The 27,327-nt window shown below is 38.3% G+C and overlaps 1 protein-coding gene across 1 annotated transcript in view; it reads right to left on the bottom strand.

Annotated features, from left to right (window-relative positions):
* USH2A (usherin) overlaps positions 1-27,327 on the bottom strand; it is a 714,551-nt gene that overhangs the window by 563,506 nt on the left and 123,718 nt on the right. Inside the window, exons 11-12 of the mRNA XM_045983172.1 lie at positions 19,972-20,167; positions 15,905-16,546 (exon numbers count right to left, since the gene is read on the bottom strand). Of these exons, the coding sequence (XP_045839128.1) occupies positions 15,905-16,546; positions 19,972-20,167 (838 nt within the window). The remainder of the gene's footprint in view (positions 1-15,904; positions 16,547-19,971; positions 20,168-27,327) is intronic.

Below are 27,327 nucleotides of genomic sequence, written 5' to 3'. Positions count from 1 at the left end.
AGATTAGTTGACCATAGAGTTGAGGGTCGATTTCTGGGCTCTCTATTCTGTTCCACTGGTCTATGTGTCTGTTTTTGTGCCAGTACCATGCTGTCTTGATGATGACAGCTTTGTAATAGAGCTTGAAGTCCGGAATTGTGATGCCACCAACTTTGACTTTGTTCTTCAATATTCCTTTGGCTATTCGAGGTCTTTTCTGGTTCCATATAAATTTTAGGATTATTTGTTCCATTTCTTTGAAAAAAATGGATGGTATTTTGATAGGGATTGCATTAAATGTGTAGATTGCTTTAGGTAGCATAGACATTTTCACAATATTTATTCTTCCAATCCAGGAGCATGGAACATTTTTCCATTTTTTTGTGTCTTCCTCAATTTCTTTCATGAGTACTTTATAATTTTCTGTGTATAGATTCTTAGTCTCTTTGGTTAGGTTTATTCCTAGGTATCTTATAGTTTTGGGTACAATTGTAAATGGGATTGACTCCTTAATTTCTCTTTCTTCAGTCTTGTTGTTGGTGTACAGAAATGCAACTGATTTCTGTGCATTGATTTTATATCCTGACACTTTACTGAATTCCTGTACAAGTTCTAGCAGTTTTGGAGTGGAGTCTTTTGGGTTTTCCACATATAGTATCATATCATCTGCGAAGAGTGATAGTTTAACTTCTTCTTTACCAATTTGGATGCCTTTAATTTCTTTTTGTTGTCTGATTGCTGAGGCTAGGACTTCTAATACTATGTTGAATAGCAGTGGTGATAATGGACATCCCTGCCATGTTCCTGACCTTAACGGAAAAGCTTTCAGTTTTTCTCCATTGAGAATGATATTTGCGGTGGGTTTTTCATAGATGGCTTTGATAATATTGAGGTATGTGCCCTCTATCCCTACGCTTTGAAGAGTTTTGATCAGGAAGGGATGCTGTACTTTGTCAAATGCTTTTTCAGCATCTATTGAGAGGATCATATGGTTCTTGTTCTTTCTTTTATTAATGTGTTCTATCACATTGATTGATTTGCGGATGTTGAACCAACCCTGCAGCCCTGGAATAAATCCCACTTGATCGTGGTGAATAATCCTTTTAATGTACTGTTGAATCCTATTGGCTAGTATTTTGGCGAGAATTTTTGCGTCTGTGTTCATCAAGGATATTGGTCTGTAGTTCTCTTTTTTGGTGGGATCCTTGTCTGGTTTTGGGATCAAGGTGATGCTGGCCTCATAAAATGAGTTTGGAAGTTTTCCTTCCATTTCTATTTTTTGGAACAGTTTCAGGAGAATAGGAATGAGTTCTTCTTTAAATGTTTGGTAGAATTCCCCTGGGAAGCCGTCTGGCCCTGGGCTTTTGTTTGTTTGGAGATTTTGGATGACTGTTTCAATCTCCTTACTGGTTATGGGCCTGTTCAGGTTTTCTATTTCTTCCTGGTTCAGTTGTGGTAGTTTATATGTCTCTAGGAATGCATCCATTTCTTCCAGATTGGCCAATTTGTTGGCGTAGAGTTGCTCATAGTATGTTCTTATAATTTTCTGTATTTCTTGGGTGTTAGTTGTGATCTCTCCTCTTTCATTCATGATTTTATTGATTTGGGTCCTTTCTCTTTTCTTTTTGATGAGTCTGGCCAGGGGTTTATCAATCCTATTGATTCTTTCAAAGAACCAGCTCCTAGTTTCATTGATTTTTTCTATTGTTTTTTTTGGTTTCTATTTCATTGATTTCTGCTCTGATCTTTATGATTTCTCTTCTCCTGTTGGGTTTAGGGTTTCTTTCTTGTTCTTTCTCCAGCTCCTTTATGCGTAGGGTTAGGTTGTGTATTTGAGACCTTTCTTGATTCTTGAGAAAGGCTTGTACCGCTATATATTTTCCTCTCAGGACTGCCTTTGCTGTGTCCCACAGATTTTGAACTGTTGTGTTTTCATTATCATTTGTTTCCATGAAGTTTTTCAATTCTTCTTTAATTTCCTGGTTGACCCATTCATTCTTTAGAAGGATGCTGTTTAGTCTCCATGTATTTGGGTTCTTTCCAGCTTTCGTCTTGTGATTGAGTTCTAGCTTCAGAGCATTGTGGTCTGAAAATATGCAGGGAATGATCCTAATCTTTTGATACCGGTTGAGACCTGATTTGTGACCCAGGATGTGATCTATTCTGGAGAAGGTTCCATGTGCACTAGAGAAGAATGTGTATTCTGTTGCTTTGGGATGAAATGTTCTGAATATATCTGTGATGTCCATCTGGTCCAGTGTGTCATTTAAGGCCTTTATTTCCTTGTTGATCTTTTGCTTGGATGATCTGTCCATTTCAGTGAGGGGAGTGTTAAAGTCCCCTACTATTATGGTATTATTATTGATGTGTTTCTTTGATTTTGTTATTAATTGGTTGATATAGTTGGCTGCTCCCACGTTAGGGGCATAGATATTTAAAATGGTTAGATCTTCTTGTTGGACAGACCCTTTGAGTAGGATATAGTGTCCTTCCTCATCTCTTATGATAGTCTTTGGCTTAAAATCTAATTGATCTGATATAAGGATTGCCACCCCAGCTTTCTTCTGATGCCCATTAGCATGGTAAATTGTTTTCCACCCCCTCACTTTCAATCTGGAGGTGTCTTCGCGTCTAAAATGAGTTTCTTGTAGGCAACATACTGATGGGTTTTGTTTTTTTATCCATTCTGATACCCTGTGTCTTTTGATTGGGGCATTTAGCCCATTAACATTCAGGGTAACTATTGAGAGATATGAATTTAGTGCCATTAGTAGCCTGTAAGGTGACTGTTACTGTATATTGTCTCTGTACCTTTCTGATCTACTACTTTTAGGCTCTCTCTTTGCTTAGAGGACCCCTTTCAATATTTCCTGTAGAGCTGGTTTGGTGTTTGCAAATTCTTTCAGTTTTTGTTTGTCCTGGAAGCTTTTGATCTCTCCTTCTATTTTCAATGATAGCCTAGCTGGATAGAGTATTCTTGGCTGCATGTTTTCCTCATTTAGTGCTCTGAATATATCATGGCAGCTCTTTCTGGCCTGCCAGGTCTCTGTGGATAAGTCTGCCGCCAATCTAATATTTTTACCATTGTATGTTACTGATTTCTTTTCTCGGGCTGCTTTCAGGATTTTCTCTTTGTCACTAAGACTTGTAAATTTTACTATTAGGTGACGGGGTGTGGACCTATTCTTGTTGACTTTGAGGGGGGTTCTCTGCATCTCCTGGATTTTAATGCTTGTTCCCTTTGCCATATTAGGGAAATTCTCTCCAATGATTCTCTCCAATAGACCCTCTGCTCCCCTCTCTGTTTCTTCTTCTTCTGGAATCCCAATTATTCTAATGTTGTTTCGTCTTATGGTGTCACTTATCTCTCGAATTCTCCCCTCATGGTCCAATAGCTGTTTGTCCCTCTTTTGCTCGGCTTCCTTATTCTCTGTCATTTGGTCTTCTATATCACTAATTCTTTCTTCTGCCTCATTGATCCTAGCAGTGAGAGCCTCCATTTTTGATTGCACCTCATTAATAGCTTTTTTGATTTCAACTTGGTTAGACTTTAGTTCTTTAATTTCTCCAGAAAGGGCTTTAATATCTCCAGAGAGGGTTTCTCTAATATCTTCCATGCCTTTTTCGAGCCCGGCTAGAATGTTCAGAATCGTCATTCTGAACTCTTGATCTGACATAGTACCAATGTCTGTGTTGATTAGGTCCCTAGCCTTCGGTACTGTCTCTTGTTCTTTTGTTTGTGGTGATTTTTTCCGCCTTGTCATTTTGTCCAGATAAGAGGATATGAAGGAGCAAATAAACTACTAATAGGGTGGCAAAGACCCCGGAAAAATGCGCTGTAACCAAATCAGAAGAGACCCCAAATTGTGGCGGGGGGAAGGGGATAAAAAACAGGTTCTGAAAAAAAAGAAAAAAAAATTTAAAAAATAAAACAAATAAAAAATATAAAAAAGAAAGAAAAAATATATATATTTAGATGAACTAGTCAAAAAACGTTAAAAAAGAAAAGGGTAAAAGTTTTTAAAAAAATTTAGCAGAAGAAGAAAAAAGAAAAAAGAAAAAAAAAATTGAAAAAAGAAAAAAAAATAAAAAATTGAAAAAAGAAAAAAAAATTGAAGTAGCCGCAAGACTAAAGAATCATGGGGAGAAAGCCATGAGTTCCGTGCTTTGCTTTCTCCTCCTCTGGAATTGCTCTGCTGTCTTAGGAATTGAATCTGCTTTCTCCTTGATAGATGAACTTCGTCCTGGCTGGATATTTTGTTGATCTTCTGGGGGAGGGGCCTGTTGTAGTGACTCTCAAGTGTCTTTGCCCAAGGCGGGATTGCACCGCCCTTACCGGCAGCCGGACTAAGTAATCGGCTCGGGTTCGCTTTTGGGAGCTTCTGTTCCCTGAACGCTTTCCGTAGAGTTCCAGAGGACGGGAATGAAAATGGCGGCCTCCCAGTCTCCGGCCCGGAGGAGCCGAGAGCCCGGGGCCCCACTCCTCAGTGCGCCCCCAGAGGACAGCACCCAATCACTCCCGTATCCCCAGCCTCTAGCCGCGCTTCGAGCTCACCCAGCCCGCGACCAGTTCAAGGTAACCCCGAGCTGAGAGTTCAGTCCTCGGCTCTGTCTCTGCAGCCGGTTTCTCCGTTCTAATACCTGCGAGCTCTCCGACACTCTGACACCCCCGATCCTTCTGTGACCTTGCGGGGCCTGGGGCCACGCTGGCCCCGCGTGGGCTTCACCCCGGTTTAGCCCCTGGAGCAATGTCCCTCAGTGGAACAGACTTTTAAAAGTCCTGATTTTGTGCTCCGTTCCTCCGCCGCTTGCCGGGAGCCGGCCCCTCCCCCCACGGTCTCTCTTCCCGTCGTTTTAGATTCACTTCTCCGCCAGTCCTACCTTTCAGAAAGTGGTTGATTTTCTGTTTCTAGAGTTGCTGTTCTTCTTCTCTTCGCTCTCCCGTTGGATTTGTAGGTGTTTGCTATGTTTAGATAAGCTATTGAGCTGATCTCCTGTTACCTGATGTAGTCTCAGGCTGCTACTTCTCCGCCATCTTGACTCCTCCTCCGGCTATAGCTGTTCTTAACTAGTGTGTCAGTTACAACCAAAAAAGGGCTGGGTAAATAATTTACATTGTACCTGGATGTCTCCCAGGCAACTCAAATTCACTGCATTTAAAATATACTTCGGGAGAGGTGCCTGGGTGGCTCAGTCGTTAAGCATCTGCCCTAGGCTCAGGTCATGATCCCAGGGTCCTGAGATGGAACCCCACATCAGGCTCCCTGCTCAGTGGGAAGCCTTTTTCTCCCACTCCCCTTGCTTGTGCTCCCCCTCTTGCTGTATCTCTCTGTCAAATAAACACATAAAATCTTAAAAAATAAAAAAAAAAATGGAATCTACTTCATGATCTTTCCATTAAAAACTACTCCTCCTCTAATATCTCCATTCCAGCAAATAGGACCAACATTAATTCAACTGCTCAACCTAGAACCCTGTGACATCTTTGGGAAGGTAGCCAGACAAAATAAAAACTGGCCAGTTAAATTTAAATTTCTAATAAACAATGATTTTTTTCATAAAAGTCTGTGATATTCACTTATATTAAAAATTTATGATTTTCTAAAATTTATATTTAACTGAGAATTCTGTGGTTTGCTAAAACTGGCAACCCTCGAGTCCTTCACCTCCCTCTACCCCATACATCTAGTTAAGTACCAGGTCCTATGGATACTATCTTCTAAGAATTTTAAACTTTCTCCTCTCCGTCCCCACTGCCATCTCCCTAGTCACAGTCACTACCAAATTTATTATAGTTAACATTGTGGACCAGAGGCAATGGTGTTCATTATCTCGCTCCTCATGACAATGCTAAGAATTCGGGTATTATTATTATGTTCACTCCATATATGACAACGCTGAAGGTTGAGAAGATTAACAAACTTTCCTAAAATAATAGAGTCAACAAATAACAGATTCACACAGAGGCTGTCTCATCTCATGGTATCCCTCCTGTTCCCTCCAATCTTTTCTTCACAGTGTAGCTGGAACAACCTTTTTTCAGAGTGTAGTTTGAGCACCTCATTCCTCAACTGAAAATTGTTTGATGACTTCCTATTCCCTTGGGGGAACAAAAATCTAAATCCTTAACCCAAGCTCCAGTCCCACTGGCAATTCCCACCTCTACCTTTGGCGTCATTTCACTGTTCATTTCCAACTCAGTCTCCTCCAGTCATACTTCTTCCTTTTGTGATACCTACATGCCTTGTCACTGGCATATCCGGCTGCTGAAATTATTTTGACCTATCCTTTCTGCTTAGCTCACTCTTGGGCACATCAGGTCTTGTGACTTCCTTGAGTAACCTCTCTAGGCCAGTTTAAACATGCCTGTTCCAGTTTCATAATATCTTGTTTATTTCTTTTGGTGTGCTCATGAAAATTACACTTAATCTCACTTTTACCAGATTGTAACCTCCATGAAGACAAGAACCTTGTCTGATAAATTCACTGCCACCTGCACCCAGTATGGTGCTTGTCACAAAGCCAGCACTCCCTAAACATTTGATGAAGTCACACAAATGTACCAAATTATAAGTAGGCATTGATTTCCATAAGTATTATAGTTAAAAACCCACAGAATTTAGGCTAATTATAAAACCCATATTTGCTTCTTATAGCAGAAGAGCTAGAAATATGATCCAAAGTATCTTCACGTTACTTAAAATTTCATATAACCAACAGCTATGAAATTAGAAAGGCATTAGACATTGGAATAATGGATCAGTTGTATGAGGGAGAAATGGTTCTTGGTGTTGTGTGGTATGTGTGTTTGTGCATACACATGCACCCCCACATATATACACACACAAGCACATGCATAGTGTTACAAAGAATTTTACTGAATTACAGAAAGATTCTGATGAATAAAGTTCTGACAAATGAAAATTGTCATGATCACTAATTTAGGTCTATATCACTGATACTGAAAGAGAGAAAGAACATGAACACAAAGTGAATCCACCGTATATTACTATGCTATAGGGAGAAACAAAAAAATAATTGGAATATATTATAAATCTCATTTGAGGCTTTGGTTGAAAACAAGCCATTCTTTCATAGCCATCCACAACTTGTATATCTTCTCCTTGGTCCAGCATATTCTCTCCTAGAAAGTTTCAGAAATAGTCAAATAGAAAAAGACCATGCTCAAAGAAAAGGAGGAAACTCAAAAATCAGTGCCATTCCAATCTGCTGGAAAGAACAGGCTCATCTTGTCATGTTTTAGAGTAATTGGCAACTAGATTATGTCATTTGCTTCTTTGCATCCACTATAGCAATTTGCCTTATATGTGTTTCCAGAAGTACAGTTATGCAAATTAATATATATTCTCATACCTGATTTATCCTACAATCAAAGTCACACACTTCAAAGGCTGTTATTTTGAATTCAAGAACACTATGGCTGCAATTCGATGTATTATTCTTCCTGTGAAGCTACCTAGGTCCTTAAATTCCTGATGATGGCATCATGAATGTACCAACAGCTCTCCAATTTGGATAAATTGCCCATTAACACAGATACTTAGAAGTAGAATTAATTTGGACTTATTGAATAGCTTCAAGCCACAGAGAATTCTAGAACAATTACAGATGATTTTTACAAGAAATGACTTATTAGATAAATCTGTAGAGGCAAGGGGGCATATTTTGGCACAGACAATTGGGTTGTCCAAGTTTTAGAAAATAAAAAAAAATTCCATAGAAAAAAATCAGAGATACACACAAAGAAGAACAAAATGAAAAACAAAAACAAAAAAAACCAGGGAGACTGCAACGTGGAGGATGATCTTCAAGGAAAAGCCTGCATTGGAATTTTCTTGGGGTTAATTCCCCTCCTCCTCTCTGGAGCATGATTATAAAGGTTAATCCCACCAGTATTTTAGTTGTCCTATTTTTAAGCAGTTCTAATTAGGATGACTCAGGTACCTTCCTGCTCAGTGATTACTTCTTGCCTTACCTGAATGTGCCTAATTCTAGACCATTACCTCTCCTTTTATGACTTCCAACTATAGAAAACAACATTTTCCCTTCCCTCCTACTTAAACCTCAACTCCAGAGTGTGATTTAAAGATAACTGACCTCAATTTTCTTTCACTCAATACATTTCTGATCTCCTTCCATTAGCTCCACTTCGTGTTCCACATCTGCGGTCCATAACATTTTAACTGATCTTCTGGAGATTTCTATCCATGAATGATTTCGTACCACATTGTGAAGCACAGTCATTAAGACGATGCTATTCCCTTCCCTTACGTAGTGCTGAGAGTTCACACATATACAGCACCGATCAACCCACTAAAGTTTGTTATTTTCCCGTTTTATTTCAGTGAGCCCCTGGTCCCAAACAAGACAAGTCTAATGGGAAAAACAATGTATCTTGCTGTTAAAGCAAAAAGTCACCTATATTATAAAATAGTGCTGCTTTACCAAGAAGACTTGCAGAATCCTTAGAGTTCAAAGTTATTAGCAAGGCAGCTGGTATTATCTCCTGTAGTGGCTATTTGCACAGCACAGCACTGTCCTGGGCATAAAAGAAGAGCCCATTTCCTAGCAATGTCCCTCCTGAGGACCATGAACAACCAGGCTTTGCCAAGGTCTTGAAATGGGAGAAAGAAAACAAGTTTAACCCCTAGGCCCTATTCAGAAAAGGAGGGCAGAGCTGAGGCTAAGCACTAATTATAAGCCATTTAGAAGAAATGATTCTCACCTTAAGCCAGAGAATGGACATAATACTAAGAGAAGAGTCTAGGGATAAATTTGTGGCTCACCAATACCAAGGAACAAGACACTTTAAGTAATTATTTTAAAAATCAATATTTTCAGAATGAACTATTCTGAAAGTGATCCTAATTTTCAAATTAAAACAATAATTTTCTTTCATTTTGATAATTTTATATAAAAATTATGCTGAAATTATTATTCATAGAGTTGACCAAAGGTCAATAATTGCATAAATATTAATATTATTCAACACAAGGTATAATTTTTCATATTTAAAAGTTTTTTAAAACTTTTCAATTAGTTTAGATATGTTTTTATTTAAAATTTTAAAAGAATTTATTTATTTATTTGACAGAGAGAAAGAGAGACCATGAAAGAGGGAACACAAGCTGGGGGAGTGAGAGAAGGAGAAGCAAGCTTCCTGCCGAACAGGGAGCCTGATACAGGGCTTGACCCCAGGACCCCAGGATTATGACCAGAGCCAAAGGTAGATACTTAACGACTGAGCCACCCAGATGCCCCTAGTTTAGATTTTTTTTTTTTTAAGATTTTATTTATTTGTGAGAGGGAGACAGAGCATGAGCAGAGAGAGGAGCAGAGGCAGAGGGAGAAACAGACTCCTCGCTGACCAGGGAGCCCAATGCGGGGCTTGATCCCAGGACCCTGAGATCATGACCTGAGCCGAAGACAGTTGCTTAACCAACTGAGCCACCCAGGCGCCCCCCCCCCCCCACCAGTTTAGATATATTTTAAAGTCTCTGCTCCTATCCCTTCTTCCTGGACTGCTATACTCTCCCTGATTACTTTGCCAACTCCTGTTTGCTTTAAAGACTCGTGTCAGAAAAAAATAATAATAATAAAATAAAATAAAATAAAATCTCATGTCAGAAATCATGTTCTCAAGTAACTCTTCCATATTCCCCACCCTTCAAGAGTGCATGAATTCCTTCACTTTGCTACTTCTCTAATTGGACATTTCTAATATTGCACTTGTCACACTGTGTTATATTTACATACAGGTCCATTTCTCCTACTAAAGCAAATGCCTTAATATACTTATGATTGTGTATCTTATACCAGCATAGACCCTGGTACATAGTAATGTATTCAATAAATGTTTACTGAAAAAATGGACATGTGAATGAAAGGAGTAGATGGCTAGATGGGTAGGTGGCTGGTTGCCTGGCTGTTGGATATCTGTTACCCTTATATTTTAATATTTATTCACATATTTTAATGACATGATCTCTTTAGCACATTTGATGAAGTCACATGAATGTACAAACAAACTTTAAAGTACGAAACTTTAAAGGAACTAGTAAAGATAAATCTGCGAGTCATAGAATGATTGATCAGAGTGACCTAGCCTATCAGGAAGGAAAGCAGGGAGAATGTATATGAACCAGGAACAATATATTTAAAATGTGATCTTTGGGGATGCCTGGGGGGCTCAGTCATTAAGCGTCTGCCTGATCCCGGGACACTGGGATTAGGCTCCCTGCTCAGCAGGAAGCCTGCTTCTCCCTTTCTCACTCTCCTTGCTTGTGTTCCCTCTCTTGCTGTCTCTCTCTCTGTGTCAAATAAATAAAATCTAAAAAAAAAAACAAACCCTAATTTTTCTATTTATGGGAATATCCATGAAGGACCTCCAAATGCATTTCTTTAAAAATCAAATTCAGTAACAACAATGAATATAAACAATGACAGCTATGATTATGTCTTGGGAGTTATAATGCATATAGTGTGTATTCACAATCCACAGAAACACTTTTATATTCTTTGTTCCCATTTTTCTCAGTCTCAGTGCTTATCAACTATAGGCTCTAAAGTTTCTCTCCCATGCCATTGCCACCATCCCAGAAATTTCTCCAACTTGGTCCATGGAGATCATCTCATTTCTAGACAACTCGGTGCAATTCTTCATTATCGGATCACAGTAGTCTCTTGGAATTCTATCCATTTTCATTTTATAACTATTACTCAGATTCTACACAACAGAGATACACTGGGACCTAAAGCAGTCAGCTAGAATCACAGGTGGGGATGAGCTTCAGCGTGGGGGGAGGCTACAAACAATTATAAAACAAGTATCTCTTTCACCTCATCCTTTAATATTCATTAAGTGAGGGGGGTTATGGACATTGGGGAGGGTATGTGCTATGGTGAGCGCTGTGAAGTGTGTAAACCTGGCGATTCATAGACCTGTACCCCTGGGGATAAAAATACATTATATGCTTATAAAAAATAAGAAATTTAAAAAAATATTCATTGAGTGAATAATTGACAAATATTGCATTATTCAGAAAAAAATGTTTGACTCTTTCAGAGGGCAGACTCTGAAGTCAGATGGACCTGGATGTATAAATGGTTCTACTGAATTAGAATCCATTCCCCCTACTATAATGTGGGAAAGTATTGGTCCTCACAGCCTAAAATACTGTGCATATTCAATGGGACTTTTTCAGATAAAACCCCTTTCCAGGGCCTGACAGACACTCATCAAGACAAACATCAGACGCTCAGTAAATATTACCTATTATCATCACTGCCATTTTTATGAGGCAATATCCTAGGAAAGTGGGATTTTCCTTAAATTACAATTTAAATAATGACTTGTCAATGCACTCCCCCCCCCCACACACACAGATGTGCCTGGGATTATGGTCCATATTGCTTATGACAAAATTCTTTCCTGGTGGTTTATCAAAGAAGAGGCTCTTATTCTGAGGCCCAGGTCTCTCTGTGGAAAACACGTTCATCTGCAAAGCTGTTTCATCAAACACTAGGATAGGTGGCCTAACCGGATCTCAGCTTTGATGCACTGATTTTTAATGGAATATCAGCCATCTAATTCCAATTCCATTGGCAGGGTCTTGCATGCAACTCTGGTTTATGAGCTCATTACTTAACAAATATGATATGCTTCTTAATGAAACAAGATACTTTGTTTTACTTTCTAATAGTCTGTATGAATTATAAAACAAAACCAAAAGTAAATATCAGAGGAAAGCATGAGGAATTGTCCTATTAGCACAAAACATGTCATACGAAGCTGTTTTCTTTATAAATTAGCCTTTATTTTATTCCAGAGCCACCGAGTCCTCAATAAACTCTCTCTGCCTCGGTTCTCAAGGACAAGGGTGGGTCACTGGCTCAGGATGCCTTGACATCCTTCCCTGCATTTCCCGGCCTCGCCTCTGATTAAGTGCTTGCTGCTGAACGTTACGAGGTCATCCAGCACTGAAAAAACGAACTGGGAAAACATATTTAGTGCTGTATTTATTAGTGCGGGCATGTGTACATTCATATATGTACACACACTCCAAATAATTTTAAATTAAAGCATTTTTAAAATACTTAATGGAGGTTAAGCAGCATTTTTAACCTCTGTTCAAGTTATTGAATGGCATATTAAAACCAATGTGGCTGTAATGTAGCTTCTAATGTGCACTGCTGCTTTAACAAATTGCCTATAAATTTTAGTTGAATTAAGCCTATTCCTTGTACATTCATAGTAAGGTTAGGTTAATAATACATGAGGTTTCATTATACGTACCTTCCTTAATAATGTTTTTTAGGAAAGTGGGACGAGAATCTATGGGCAACCGTGTACTCGGGGCCCGGACTATTGGCAACCACAGACGATAAAGGCGGCGGAAATCCCGAGGCTTGCCCGTTCCATCCCTCCTACCCCACCCCAGGCTTGTCCCTCCGCGCCCCACTACTCACACAGGCTCCGCTGCAGCATGTGATCTAGGTCTCTCAGGTGTGTTTAAAGAAGGAGAAAGGAAGCTTTAGGTTCCAGCAGTGCATTTGAACGTGCAAACTACAGAGCTGGCTACTGGGAAACATCTGTGTATGCTGAAGATGCTTCGGGGTTAGGGTTCTTTTTTTCAATGTAAATGTCACAGTAAGAGACAATAAAACCAGAAAATAAAATTCAAAGTAGTTTCGGAAGTTAGAATGCAGGACGTCCCTCCCCCCAGAAAAAGTCGACAAAACACATTCCATATGCTACGCTTATGTGTACAGAATACCTTGTTTTGTCAAAAAAATCCATAAAGTCCTTAGACTGCTATTTTCTTTCCTCCCTGGCGGGGTAAAAACCACATCCTCTCTCTATGTCATCAGAGGAGCACTCCGAGAGTTGCATTCTGCCTGTGCCTAAATAGAAGAGAACGCCACTGGGTTTTGGGGGTTTATGAGGGTTTTTTTCTTTTGTTTTATTTTTTTGTTTGTTTTTTGAGAGACAGAGAGAGGGCAAGTGAGGGGAGGGGCCGAGGGAGAGGGAGAAAGACAATCTGAAGCAGGCTCCACACCCAGCACAGGGCCTGTAGTGGGGTTTGATTTCACAACCCTGAGATCATGACCTGAGCCAGAATCAAGAGTCAGATGCTTAATAGACTACACCATCCAGATGCCCCACCCCTGGGGTAACTTTTTTTTAACTTTTTATTTTTTATTAACATATAATGTATTATTAGCCCCAGGGGTACAGGTCTATGAATCATCAGGCTTACACACTTCACAGCACTCACCATAGCACATACCTTCCCCAGTGTCCATAACCCAACCACCCTCTCCCTACCTGCCTCCTCCTGGCAACCCTCGGTTTGTTTTGTGAGATTAAGAGTCTCTTATGGTTTGTCTCCCTCCAGATCTCACCTTGTTTCATTTATTCCTTTCCTACCCCCCAACTCCCCCACGTTGCCTCTCAACTTCCTCATATCAGGGAGATCATATGATCATTGTCTTTCTCTGATTGACTTATTTCGCTCAGCATCATACCCTGGGGTAATTTTTAAATGTAATTATGTATAACTTCGGGCAACTCTGATCGGAGTATCCACCAGGGAGACACTGCCCTGTGAGCCCAGGACAGAGCACTGAACAATGTCAAGAACAGCAGTTAGACTTATAGAACAAATGATCAAAAGACTCCTGGAAATGAGGTCCGAGAAAGATGGTGGGTGCTGCAGTTCATGTGGACCACGTGTTTTATCTACAATGACGGGAAGGCTGTGATGGGGTGATACAGTCTGACTAAAGTTTGAACAGCGTCACTTTTGCTGTGCATTAAGAAACGTGACTGGAGAAGAATAAAGAGGAGAAAGGAAGTTTTGGGAGGCTTGTCAGCTAGTCCAGAAGGAAGATGAAAAGGGTGATTGGGGTGGTGAAATGTGGACCAGTTCTGGATCTATTGGAAACTGAAAGCAACAAGACTGATTTTGATAAAAGAAACAAGGCTTGTAGAAACAGAAGGGAATCAGAGGAGAACGGCAAGGATTTGGCTGAAAAGATTACAACCCAGAAACTACTAGGACAGCATTTCAGCTAAGCAGAGTTGAACAATTTTTCCCTTCTGAAATCCCCAAAAATGAAAAGGAAAGTAAAGGAGATGAAGGTCAGTGGCATGTCCACCAGTAAAAGCTAAGCACTTGCCATGGAGAAGCCAACAGTAAGCTGATTGATTCAGGTAGTGTGAGTCTAGAAAGAAAGGTTTGGAATGGAAGATTGTAGAGGTTTCTGAAGTCAGGTATGAGAGTAGTTCATCGTCTCCCCAAACAGAAGATTTTCCCTCTTGCATTCTGAGAGAGGACAATGAGTGTTCTTTTTAGAAGTTAAACTACAGAATGTATGGGTTCAGGAAATCTAAGGACAAAGTGCTGCAGTGAGTACAGGGATTATATATAAGTCGCCTGTGATGGGTGATTTCATGTGTCAGCTTGGGTAGACCTGGAGTCAGTTGTTTGGTCAAACACTAGTCTAGATGTTATTGTGAAGGGGTTTTGCAGATTTTCCCAGAATATAAGAATGCTCATCTACAGACAAAAGGGCCCACTCCATTCCATCCATCCCTTTGGATTTACTTGTCCCAGTGACCGATGTGAAAGGAAACATACAGCTCAATCCTAAACTGGTTTCCTAGTCATGGCAAACAGGACTTCCACTGTACCCATTTCTGACAAGCAAATCTCCCTTATGCTTGGCACCACAATGCTTCTCCTTTATACAGGTCTAGATAACTCAGAGCTGGTTGCGTAGACAGAGCAACCATTAGCACAGCTATTAAACAACTAATAAACACGTATATTCATCATGCCGTTAAGATGGTTTCATTATAAAGAAAGTATACTGTTTTAGTTAGATCATATAAAGGCAAGGAGAAAACCATGAATAGGGTCCATCTTTCTTCTATCTGACAAACACATAAAAAGATGGGTACAATGAGACTAAACAGTAGTCTGTTTTGCAAATTTGGTGGCATTTAAAAATTCTAGGGACGTCTAGGTGGCTTAGTAAGTTAAGCGTCTGCCTTTGGCTCAGGTCATGATCCCAGGGTCCTGGGATTGAGTCCTGCATTGGGCTCTATGCTCAGTGGGGATCGTGCTTCTCCCTCTGCCTGCTTCTCCCCATGTTTGTGCACTCTCTCTCTCTCTCTGACAAATAAATAAATAAAAACCTTTAAAAAATAATTCTAGATGCCCCTAGATAATGCTAGAACATATAGCCCATTTAGTAAAAACATTCGTCAGCTTTATTCAGAAAATAAGTTCATCATCTGAATATCTGGCATGGTGTAGATAATTAACCCAAGTTTTTCTTTCACTGGGAAGCAAAATTTATTTTTGCTTTTATTAGTTTAGACTTTTTGTGGTTCTTTGAAGGGAATTTACTTCAAATAGAGAAATTAAGTATAAATTAGTCTTGATTACAAAATGTCTGATCGGCTGGGATTCCTGTAAAGGCTCATCCCAAATACATCAACAGAGATAGGTATGCCAAATAATCTTGAACATACGAAATCGTTCTATCTGTATTATTGATAATATAAATACAACAATGTTGTTGGAAGTAAATTTTTTTAGAAGTCCTAACCCCGGGGCAACTGGGTGGCTCAGTGGTTTAAGCCTCTGCCACTGGCTCAGGTCATGATTTTGGGGTCTGGATTGAGCCCAACATCAGGCTCTCCGCTCGGCAGGGAGCCTGCTTACCCCCCTCTCTCTGCCTGCCTCTCTGCCTACTTGTGATCTCTCTCTGTCCAATAAATAAATAAAATCTTAAAAAAAAAAGTCCCAACCCCAAAACAAAGAGGAATCATCCAATATGGGATAATGAAAGGAAAGTCACTGTGCACTGAACCCGTAACACATGTCTCTCTTACCTGGTTGACAATGATTACACCTTCTTCCCTGCCGATAAGGCAAACACAGGCACTGGCCACTGATGGGGTCACAAGCAGTCCCAGGTAATGTCCCCAAGGAGTCACACTCACACATCTGGCAGCCTTGAAAATTGCCACTGGTCAGATTGTACCTGTGAGGCGCACACTGATTACAGTGAAGACCTGTTACTCCTAATTTGCAAGGACATTGTCCTGTTGATTTGTCACACAACAGAGAGCCATTTACTGTCCCAGTCTTATCACAGTTGCAAGGCAGACAGAGGAAAGAATTATTTTGCCGGAGGTAGAAGTATCCTTCCAAACATTCATTGCACTGTCTCCCTCCTACCCTGGGCTTGCAGACGCACTGCCCTGTCCTGGCGTCACAGACGGTCCCAGACAGGGATCCAGCCTCATCACAGTCACAGGGCTTACAACTGGCAATGTCCAGCCCATAAAAGTGTTCTCTGCAGGTGTCACACTGAGGTCCTTTGGCTTCTTTCTTGCACTCGCACTGCCCAGAAAGAGGATTGCAGAATTTGCTCACAGAGCCGTGGACGTTGCATCGGCAGGGCTCACATCCATCACTGTTAAAACTTCGGAGGAATTTAAATCCAAAATTGCAGTGATCGCATCTAAGCCCTGAAGATAAAATTTGTTTAAGAAAGTGAAACGTGGAAATGATTCTATTCACGCTTTCAAGATAAACCATGCTCCTGCCAACACTGAACGCAGACACAAAATGTTAGGTGTTTTCTCCCAGGGAATGCCATGGAAGCCTGGTCATATACTCAAAATACAGTAATGATACTTACGTGGGAAGTCGTATGAAACTTTAGTTTTGTAACGTGCTGTATGAAATTTTACTTTTTAACATACAGAGAAATGCTCACTAGAAATGTTGCTTTTTTCCTCTCTAACAAATATGAAAACAATTATTTTTAATTATTTTATGTTAACAAAATGTTCATGGAAAACAATAGGTAAGGAAATACATTTTCAAAGCTACCCAGAAGAATTACATATTACCACATTACTTATTTTCCTAGAAATCACATGATAGGCCAATGTTTAACAAAATCAGAAGCTGATAGCTGTTTTTGTGTAGCAGAATATATGCTTCTGAATATCACCTTTTTAAATAATTAATATAAATAAAACTTATCCAGAGCAGTTTTTGTTTCAATGCTTGTATATGCCCCTATATTTTATTATTTTCAATTAATATAAATTGTGCTCTCCTTGGCTCATAAAACAATCACATTGCTTGTCATATCGTGTGTTTCAGGACATTCCTCTTTAAACACTAAATAAATTCTGCTGTTACATTACTTCTATTTAAAGGAGTACACATATACATTTCACAAACAGAGAAAAATATTTTACAACCTAAACTTAAATCTCTGACAACTTAGGTGAGTTTCAGAGAGAGCATTAAAAGGAAAGAGAATAAAACAAAAAATTTTGAATAGTAAGTTAAGATGCAAAATATTCCCTTTAGATGGTTCCCACACACCTGACTTTAAGTAACTGGCTACGTGGGGTTGAATCAATGGAAACATTTATTTCAAGCTAGGATTGCAATAAAAAAAATTAGTCCTAAAATAACAGTCAAAAACACACTCAGGAACTCATATGTAGAAAAGCATTTCTTCAACTGGAAGGAAATGCATAATATATATGTATATATATGGGTACAAATTCAAGAACTCCAATGGAAGGCAAGTTCTTTAACAGTGATGAATGACTCACCTCAGGCATATCATTTAATTTCAATAAGGAAAATAAAAAAGGACCACTATTGCTGCAAATTTTAAAAATAACTGTATTGTTAACAAGAATTATGACTCATTTTGAACTATTAAAATTGGTCTACATGGATTCATATCATATCAGTTTTAAAAATATGCGCAGTGCTTATTTGAATATGCCATACATATTCCTGACAGGCAATCTATTCCTAACGATACTCAGGGAGGCCTACAGGGCATCACATTCAGTGTTAACAAGTGCGGGCGAGTTAGCACACTTGGCATTTAATTCACATTCTTCTCCCTTTTTATTCTAGATGAATGACCTACTTTAATAAAATTATTGGTGCTAATGTATTTTACTGGTGATAGGATCATTAGTAAGATTTAACAGCTTTGTTAACTCGAGCAGTTTGCTTTCTGAAGCATCCACAACATACACCAGTATTTTGGGCTTTTTTTTTTATATTAACAAGGTAAAATTGAATAAGGGTATTGGCTAATCCCATCAGGAAAAGAAACCTATATATATATATATATATATATATATATATATATATATATATATATACACACAGACCAAGTTTGTGTTTTTATTCAAAAGGCTGCATGTGCAGAAATAACTCTAGAAATAATTATTTCAAATTTTTCCTACAGAAAACGATCTGGATCAATAAGACACAGAGATGGCAGGGAAGTCCTAACACATTCTAAATAAAGAGCAAATTTTGATTTTCCCCCCTTTTCTTAAGATCTGGGATCCAACCATCACAGGAAAGACTTCATTGTTACAGAAAAGTAAACATTTCATTGTCGTTAAAGGTCTGTCCTTGAATTTTGCTTTCCAATCATGAATTTAAAATATATTTCATATTAAAGAACAAAAGATGACACATAGATTGAATTCAAGGGTCTTGGAATTCATTTAGCAACACAGATAGCACTTAGAAAAAGATACACTGCTCTTTACAAGTTACTCCTTCCTTTTTTCCCCCCAAAAGTTAGTTTTTGTATGCTTGAAATGCATAAGGACAAGTATATCAGAGATTTTGATGTAACCTTTCTTTAAACCAGAGAAATCTTGTGTCATATCATTAACCATGTCCATATTTTTTTATTAAATTAAAATGAAATGCTTGTCTGGCTGAATTGTATAAAATGAGGTATATATACCTATGTATAGAAAAGAGAAAGAATTAGATTTAGACTTACAGAACTGTAATAAAAATGTTATTCAGAATATGTTCATCATATGTGTATTTGTATGTATGCATTTGTGTGTGTGTGTGTGTGTGTGTGTGTGTGTGTGTGTGTGTGTGTGTCTGCCAGGCATGTTTTCATTATTACAAGGTTCAGGTTAGTGTTAGAAAAACCACGGAAGACTTGGTGTCTTGAATGACAATAGAAAGGTACAGGTCTTTTTTAAACTTCCTATGTGAACCAAGACATGTTCTGTTAAAATACAAGACTCACTTCATCAGGAAACTTCCTCTCATAATATTCTCATATATCAATATTTCAAAGTGCATTATGTACATAGTGCATTTTGGGCACTTGATAAATTTTGTCCTTATGTGGCTGTGGTTCCCCTCAAAAATGTTGGGTGTAATAAATTGCTATAATCAAATCTAATTTCTGAAAAATACCTGTGGGAGTAACAAACAAAAAAGCAGGTCTTGTATAAAAAAATGATAAATAACACTGAAGGTAGCTGTTTATTATAATCAGCTTGGCACTGAATTACAAAATTAAAATTATGTGGCCCTTTATAACTAACCCTACCGATATACATGATCTGTGGAATTATGTTGACTTATTTTGCATTTCATAGGAACAGTTCAAAGAAATATAATAGAAAAAAATGGAAAGATTTATCACAAAGGACCCTGTAGCACAGAATATTTTGAAAAAATCCATTTATTTTGGTCTATTAAGAAAACTAGCATGGAAATGATTTGCTTAGAACTCATTAAGTGTAAAACATTTTGAAAAAGTGCTAATTTTCTAAAAGAAACATCTATGCAGTAAGCAAATTATATTTTTCTATGACTTATTAGTAAGGGACTATGTGAACTAAGGCTTCTACAGAATAAAGAAACTTCTAAAGGGTTGATTAAACTAAGCTTCAAGCTGTAGTTTGATAGAATTATTAATTTAAACATTTTTAGACAGTTAATTTCATCCAAATTGTTTTTTTTTTTTCCAGCCTGCCTTGAGCAAGGAAATTTGCTTTGCTCTTCAGCTAAGAAATCAAAGAGAGAATTTTATTCCAGATGGTAATAGAGATGTGACTGTAAACTTTTGCATCACACATACCAATAACATTTGCTTTGCACTTGCACTGGCCTGAATTTTGGTGACAGGTAACATCTCCATCCACTGTCCCAGAGGTACTGCAGTTGCAGGAGCGGCAGCCATCAGGATCTGACTCTCGTAGATTGTAGAATCCATTTTGGCACTGATTGCACCGTCGGCCAGACACGTGTCTCTTACAATTACACTGGCCTCCAATCTAGAGGAGATACAACATTTTGTAGAACGATGAACGTCTCTATTTTTAGATAATTTGCTCATTAGGTACAAGACAGGGAGGGAGGGAGGGGAAAAAAAAAAGAACTTTAAACAGACAAGAAGGTAATAAGGTATGTTTCCTCTTGACACAAAACATGGGAAGCTTCGGCAGGGTGAATATATAGAACTGAATGAAAATAAACCCCGAAGAAGTCAGTAGCAAGGGACTAAAAGGGAAACGTGGAATTAAGCACTGAGCACCAAAGAAAGAAATCAAAATATAGTCCTGTGGAGATTGAAAATAGAAAAGAGCCGGCAGTTAATTTAGTCTCACGATTTTACCTCTCTGTTTTTTCTTCCTCTCATCTACTATCTCTTCGACCCAAACTTGCTTGATAGGTGGTGCTTAAATTAAGGGTGGATCTTTCTATAGTAATATCATCCCACCAAGGTCTTAATGTTTAAAATAAAGTTCCTTGGTAATGGAACCATTTGTGCCTACTGATAAAGACCTTGATAACTTTTTTTTTTTAAAACAGTTCTGCTTTTAGGAATATTTCAGCATATTTATAGTTTACTTGTAACATTTCTTAGTCACATTAAGTATAGTGAGCTGATTTATATTGTGGTAAAAAATGCAAAAATAGTTATTTGTTTCAGAGCACAGTCAAGTAAAAGATCAGCTGAAAACGAGTTTTTTCTTCTTCAAGCTCCTGAGAATGAAATACACAAAATACAGAATGCTTATCTATTTATATGCATAAATAATATTATGGTGGTTAAAAGAAGATAATTAAGAGCCTAAGCTTTTCGGAAGGGAACATATGCATGTAAAATGTGAAACTAATATGAGAAATTTAAAAATAACTTAGGATTTGCAAAAGAGATGCCAATGTAGACATCAGATCAAATCTCCTGTAAAGTCACTGGCATTTCTTCCCCTGACTTCCTTTTACATGAGCTGAATCAAGCTCTCCACAATTGGTGACAGGGTTGTCACCCAGGGAAGTAACCTACGTGTAAAAAGGCGTGGCTTGATATACCTTTCATCGCAGGTATACTCAAAAAGATCAGTTTGGGATTCAGTTACAAAGATGTAGAAAAGGGTTTTTTTTTTTTAAGATTTTATTTATTTATTTGACAGACAGAGATCACAAGTAGGCAGAGAGGCAGGCAGAGAGAGAGGAGGAAGCAGACTTCCTGCTGAGCAGAGAGCCCCATGTGGGGCTCGATCCCAGGACCCTGGGATCATGACTGAGTTGAAGGCAGAGGCTTTAACCCACTGAGCCACCCAGGCGCCCCAGAAAAGGGTTTTTTAATTAAGGAATTTTAAGGAATCTATCCCTGCCGCATTCTTCCTCATCTCAGGTATAGAGAATACGCTGGCATCATTACTTAAGGGTAAAATAATTGATGTGAAAATGTTTTTTCTGAAATTTCTGAAAAACAGAAGTGTATACATGCGCCAGGTATACTTGTATATTAATAATGAACCTCAGTGTCAAAGATACTTATAGGTCCATAAAGATATGCAAAGACCATAAATGATCCTTTGTACCTTGCTACATTCCCCACCCCACTCTTACCCAGTCCATATAATCCAGATCATTACTCAAGATGGAGATTTGATTTGGTCTGCAAAAATAAGTGGCATTTATTGGTGGGTATGTGTAATATATAGTCATGAAAATCTACTAGGCCTCTGATTATACACTCTACTGCAAATAAGAGAATATGATTTTACTACCATTTCCTTAACCTAAAATTTGTATAACACATAAATTATACTTTCTTTAAAGGAACTATACCTTAAAATCTGGCTTAGAAGTAAATTATAAAGGCTTTATAGTTTTATGAAAGGTTTAATTTTAAGCAGTTGCTCAAAATTCACCTGAAAATACAAATTTACATCTGTACAACTCAGCTTCACTTATTTTTTAAATATTTATTTATTTTTATCCTATAGAGAGAGAACACGCTCATGGAGGGTCAAAGGGAGAGGGAGAGAGAGAATCCTCAGACAGACTCCCCACTGAGCATGGAGCCTGACACAGTGCTCTGTCCCAGGACCCTGAGATCATGACCTGAATCAAAATCAAGAATCAGATACTCGGGGCACCTGTGTGGCTCAGTTGGTTAAGCAACTGCCTACAGCTCAGATCATGATCCTGGAGTCCTGGGATTGAGTCTCCCATCAGGCTCCCTGCTCAGCAGGAAGTCTGCTTCTCCCTCTGACCCTTCCCCTCTCGTACTCTATCTCTCATTCTCTCCCTCTCAAATAAAATCTTAAAAAAAAAAAAAAGAATTGGATGCTCAGCCAACTGAACCACCCAGACACCCCCAGTTTCATTTATATTATGGCACATAAATCTACTTAAACTCTAAGACCAATTCCAGTTCACCAAGTAGTAGAAAGTGAGAAGGTTTGCTTTTCCCCTTTTAAAAATACACTTCCAAAATGTCAGATACAACATTTTTCTCTTTCTATGCTCTTTGGTAGAATACTTTTACACTAGCCCAATTAAATAATACAGCCCTGAATAAGTCATGGGATGAAAGCTACAACACAAGGAATATCGTCTTTGGTATTGTAATAGTAATATGTGGTGACAAATGGTAGCTGCATTTCTGTACAGAGTTGTCAAATCACTATGTTAAACACCTGAACCTAATGTAACATTGCATGTCAGCTGCAATAAAAATAAATAAATGAGTGAATGAATAAATAAGCAAATAAATACACACACTCCTATAATTACTATTCCCCAGAAAGATAAGGTAAAAGCTATATTCACTAAAAAATATAGAAAAAAAAACTTTAAGAAAGAAACAATCTGTAGAGGAAGGAATACATTAGGCAAAATAAAATTCTCAATAAGAAGATGGGAAGAGAAAGTTGAGAAAATTCTTGGTAAAGAGTAATAAGGATAGAGATAAAAACAAAATAAAAATAGAGCATTTCAAGATGGACAAAAGTAGAAAAAAAATGACAGTGGAGATTACCAAAGAATTAATACAAAATAAACAGTTTTCCAGACATGAAGCTACAGTTTAAAAGGGCTCACCATGTGCTGGCAAAATTAATTGGCGGGGGAGGGTGGCAGGGAACAGAGGCAACGTCACATACAATCCCATAAAGCATTCAAATACTGGAAATATAAGGGACAAAAACTTCCAGAAAAAAATAAATCCCATATAAAAGAGCTACAGAATATCACTGAAGTGTTCTGCATTATTATTGAAACCCAGAATACTACAATCATAACTTCCAAATTATGAGCAAAATTATTTTCCAATCTAGAATTCAATACCAGGTCAAACTTTCAGTTATCAGTGAGGAAAGAATAATGACGTTTTTCAGGTATGGAAGGATTTCAAAAAATCTAACTGCCTCTCTTAGGAAGCTCATGGGGGATATGACTCCAGCAGATCAAAAAGTAAATGAACAAGAGCAACAACAACCCAAGGCATGGTATCAAGGAGCTGAAGATTCAGAAGCATGTGGGAAGTCTCAGGCTTGTAGCTGAGCAGGAGGCCTAGAAGGCCATTGGTCCAGACTAAATCCAAAGAGGGAGGATTTGAAGAAGGTGAGGCTGTACAGACGGAATAATTGTACTTGGAAATGTAATTAAAAATTTAAAAAAGAAAACCTTATAGATATTCATGTAGCAAAGGTGTCAGAATTTTGGGGGAAAGTTAGAGACAGACATATAAAAAGCTAAGCAGATATAAGCAAAGGAATTATTTAACATTAATTATTAAATTATTTTATCTTTTTAAAATTATTAAATATAGGCAGAATAAAAGATTATGGATATTTTTGAAGATAGAGTCGACATGACTTGCTGGCAAATTATACATAGCTGCTAAGAGAAAGACAATTCAAAAACGATATTATGGCTGTTGACATCAACAGCTGGAAGGACAGAGTTGCCATTAACTAAGATGGGAAAGGCCATGAGTGAAGCAGATTTGGAGGGAAACCAGGAGATCAGTTTGGGATGCATTAAATTTGAGATATCCCTCTAGATATTGAGTATTTAATTCAAAATATGAGTGTGGAATTCACTTGATCCTGGCCTGTGCATTGACAACGTCTGAAGCTAAGTATCACCAAGGGAGCAAATACCAGCATATTTATTAGCTTAAAGGGAGGACAAAGCACAGGCATCCATGCTGATAATGATAAGTCAAGGGCAGACCCTGAATCACTGGGCATTATGGCCTCTCCTTCCGGATGCTGACGTCTACCCATTTGTAGCCTTCTCCAATACTGAGTTCCTCCCAAGTTAAAGCATGTTTCCCTCTTCTGTTATCTTATAGCATTTTATTGCTATATTATACCACCCTGCAATTTTCTAGTGTCTAACTTATAATTATATGCCTCTCTGAAAATACCTCTTCCCAGGGTATGGCTGTACGCTGTATGGCTCAGCAATCAAAGGCGCATAACCTTGTGCACCTTTCTACCACCCATAGATCCAACAGGATGCCTGATGCATAATAACACTTATAATAATGCAGGCAGAGTGCTATAATGTTGTATGTATTTTTTCCTATTTATTAACACATAATCCTGTGAGGCATATAATATCCAAAGGAAAATTATGTGACTTTTCCAAGACCTACCTTAAATGGAAACCAGGAGGTTTATGCATGGTTGCAATCCTGCGTGCTTATGCGCTATGGGATCGTGCCTTAGAATTTAACATTCGCTCCTGTGCTGTCTCAGCTAAATGGTTTAAGTTCCTTAATCACATGGATGTGGCATAATTACTAGTCAAAGTATAAGCTATACTCTCGCCCCTAAATCTACCTAAATCTTAATTTTTCTATAAAATGATCAGAATTATATCTACATCTGCTGTCAGGATTAACTGATATTGTTAATATGAAAGTATCTAGTATCATCTTTGGATCATAGTAAGGAGTGGGAAAGATAAGGTACGATGATTACTATGTATATTTCACACTGGTTTCAAACAAATATAGTAACTTCATCAAATGACTGAGAGTCAAACTTTTTTCACCCTTCTAGAATACTTGACAGGTGTGTGTTAGGCAGGCACTTGCAAAGTAAAAAGACCACTCATTTGCATCCTGAAAGATCTGGATGTCCTCTCCAGCTACATGGCCTCTCTTCTGTTCCTTGAACACATTAGGGATTTTCCCGCCTTAGGATGCTCACATGGGCTGCCCCTTCTGCCTACGCCTCTTCTCCCAGATTTCAACACAACTAACTCCATCACATCCTTCAGGTCTTAAATGTCACCTTCTTGATGAGACCTGTCTTGACTATATATCTGAAATGGCAGGTCCCTTCCTTAAAATGCCATTCCCATGGTGTTCTACACTGTCCAGTTTCTTCCACAACACTTTACTTAGTAAATAAACGTACTTATTCTTACATTGACTGATGTTGGTCTTATGTACTCCCCAAACCCTCTTATAATGGAAGTACCGAATAGTCATTTTGCCATTTGTGAAAGGCATGGCACTTCATTTTACAGAAGAAACCAAACCTTAGACAGATAGGCAGTAAGTGGCCTAACTCCTAAATCCACTCTCATGACCAATGTGCCAAATTCACTCTGCTTGTGATAAGTTATAAATCTAATGATAGCAGCAGGAAGTCAGGGTAATGGCCTATGCCTGTGAGGAGAATCAGGCAAGCATTCTGGTTACCATTTTGTGAATTTCTCTGAAGAGCACTGATGTTTGCTAATGGCTGCTATACATTGCCTCGTGACCATACTCAGGACCTCTCCACTTTGGACCACACTGCAAAAGCCTGCTGTACCGGGCTATGTAGAAATGGTAGATACACACAGTCCATTGTGTGACAATTCAAACAATGAATTTGACAGGGATATTTGTGACAGTCTAAAAGAGTAAGATTTTGCAATAATTGTCTTAGCTTCTCAGCTCTCCTTTCCATTAAGAGATAAAACTCCATCAAGGTGAATTCAAGGCAACTGAAAAAATACGATTTATTTTGTGCTTAAGAAAAATACAAAGTATGATTTCAAAATTAATAAATTAGGTGAGCACAATCAATATATAGCAGAGGTTCTCTGTAATACACATTACATTTTAAGTAATCTAAAACAACACTTCTAAAACAGCAGAAATATATGTCTTCCTATGTACTCATCTGACTGGCGATAGAAAAAAATCTAATATGCTATAGTTCACATATTCTCATTGAACTCACCAAAAGCCAACGAGATAATGCTGATGTTGCCAAGCAGAGTAAAAATTTGAAAAGCAAACTCAAACGTTTAAGAACAGGAAGTCTGCCCTGAAAATTAAAGTGGATTTAGAGGGTATTGTTTGAATAGAAAGGAAATACAAATGAGGGCAAAAAAAGACATCTTTTAAGCATTGAATATGCTCTTCAGAGCAGTCTTTTCTTTTGTAGAAACTAGACTTTTCTTTTATAGAAACTTTTTAACTTGTATTTTCCCTGTTGAGGATCTCATGCATTCACATAGTTTTCAACAAACGTTTGCTCACATACAACTATACAACACAGTATGCATCTTGTAAGTTGCACAAGTCACATTACAAGAGAAATACCTCTCGGTTCCCATCACTTCTTCCCTCAGAATTGTCATCAGTACCCAACAAGTACATATAGAACGATTCCTATGTATCTCTTCCTTTCCTCTAATCTATTTAATAAACTATCAAATTTTCATCTACTGCAATTCTGGTAATATTCCTGTGGCATTTTTAGGTGAAGTGGATTCTGAAAATAAAAAGACATACATTCTGTAAAAAATAATTAAAATCAAATAAAAGTCATTTTTATTATCACCAGTTACTAGCAATTCTACACAATGCTTGATATATTACTCTTCTCCAGTGGGGTGGACCACGTCCATTGCCTCCTCCACTCTAGGACATCAACCACTATGTTACTTCTGTGCTCATGGAATTCTATAGTTCCCTGTTGCTTACCTAAAAGTCCAAATTCCATGAGGTGGCTTCAACATGCCTTTCTAATCACTCAGAACATAATGCTACCTCAGGGATGGTCCCAGAGTTCCCATAGGAAGGGCTGGATGGCAGTCATCTGGCTGGAAATGTTGCACAAGGATTTGTTTTGTAGCTATGTTTGCCTTTTCCTTTTTTCATTTTGCGCTACATCTGACTACT

The sequence above is a fragment of the Meles meles genome, chromosome 17 (assembly GCF_922984935.1).
Source record: "Meles meles chromosome 17, mMelMel3.1 paternal haplotype, whole genome shotgun sequence".
NCBI lineage: Eukaryota > Metazoa > Chordata > Mammalia > Carnivora > Mustelidae > Meles > Meles meles.
The sequence above is the reverse complement of the archived record's forward strand: the minus strand, read 5'-3'. Positions and strand labels throughout refer to the sequence as shown.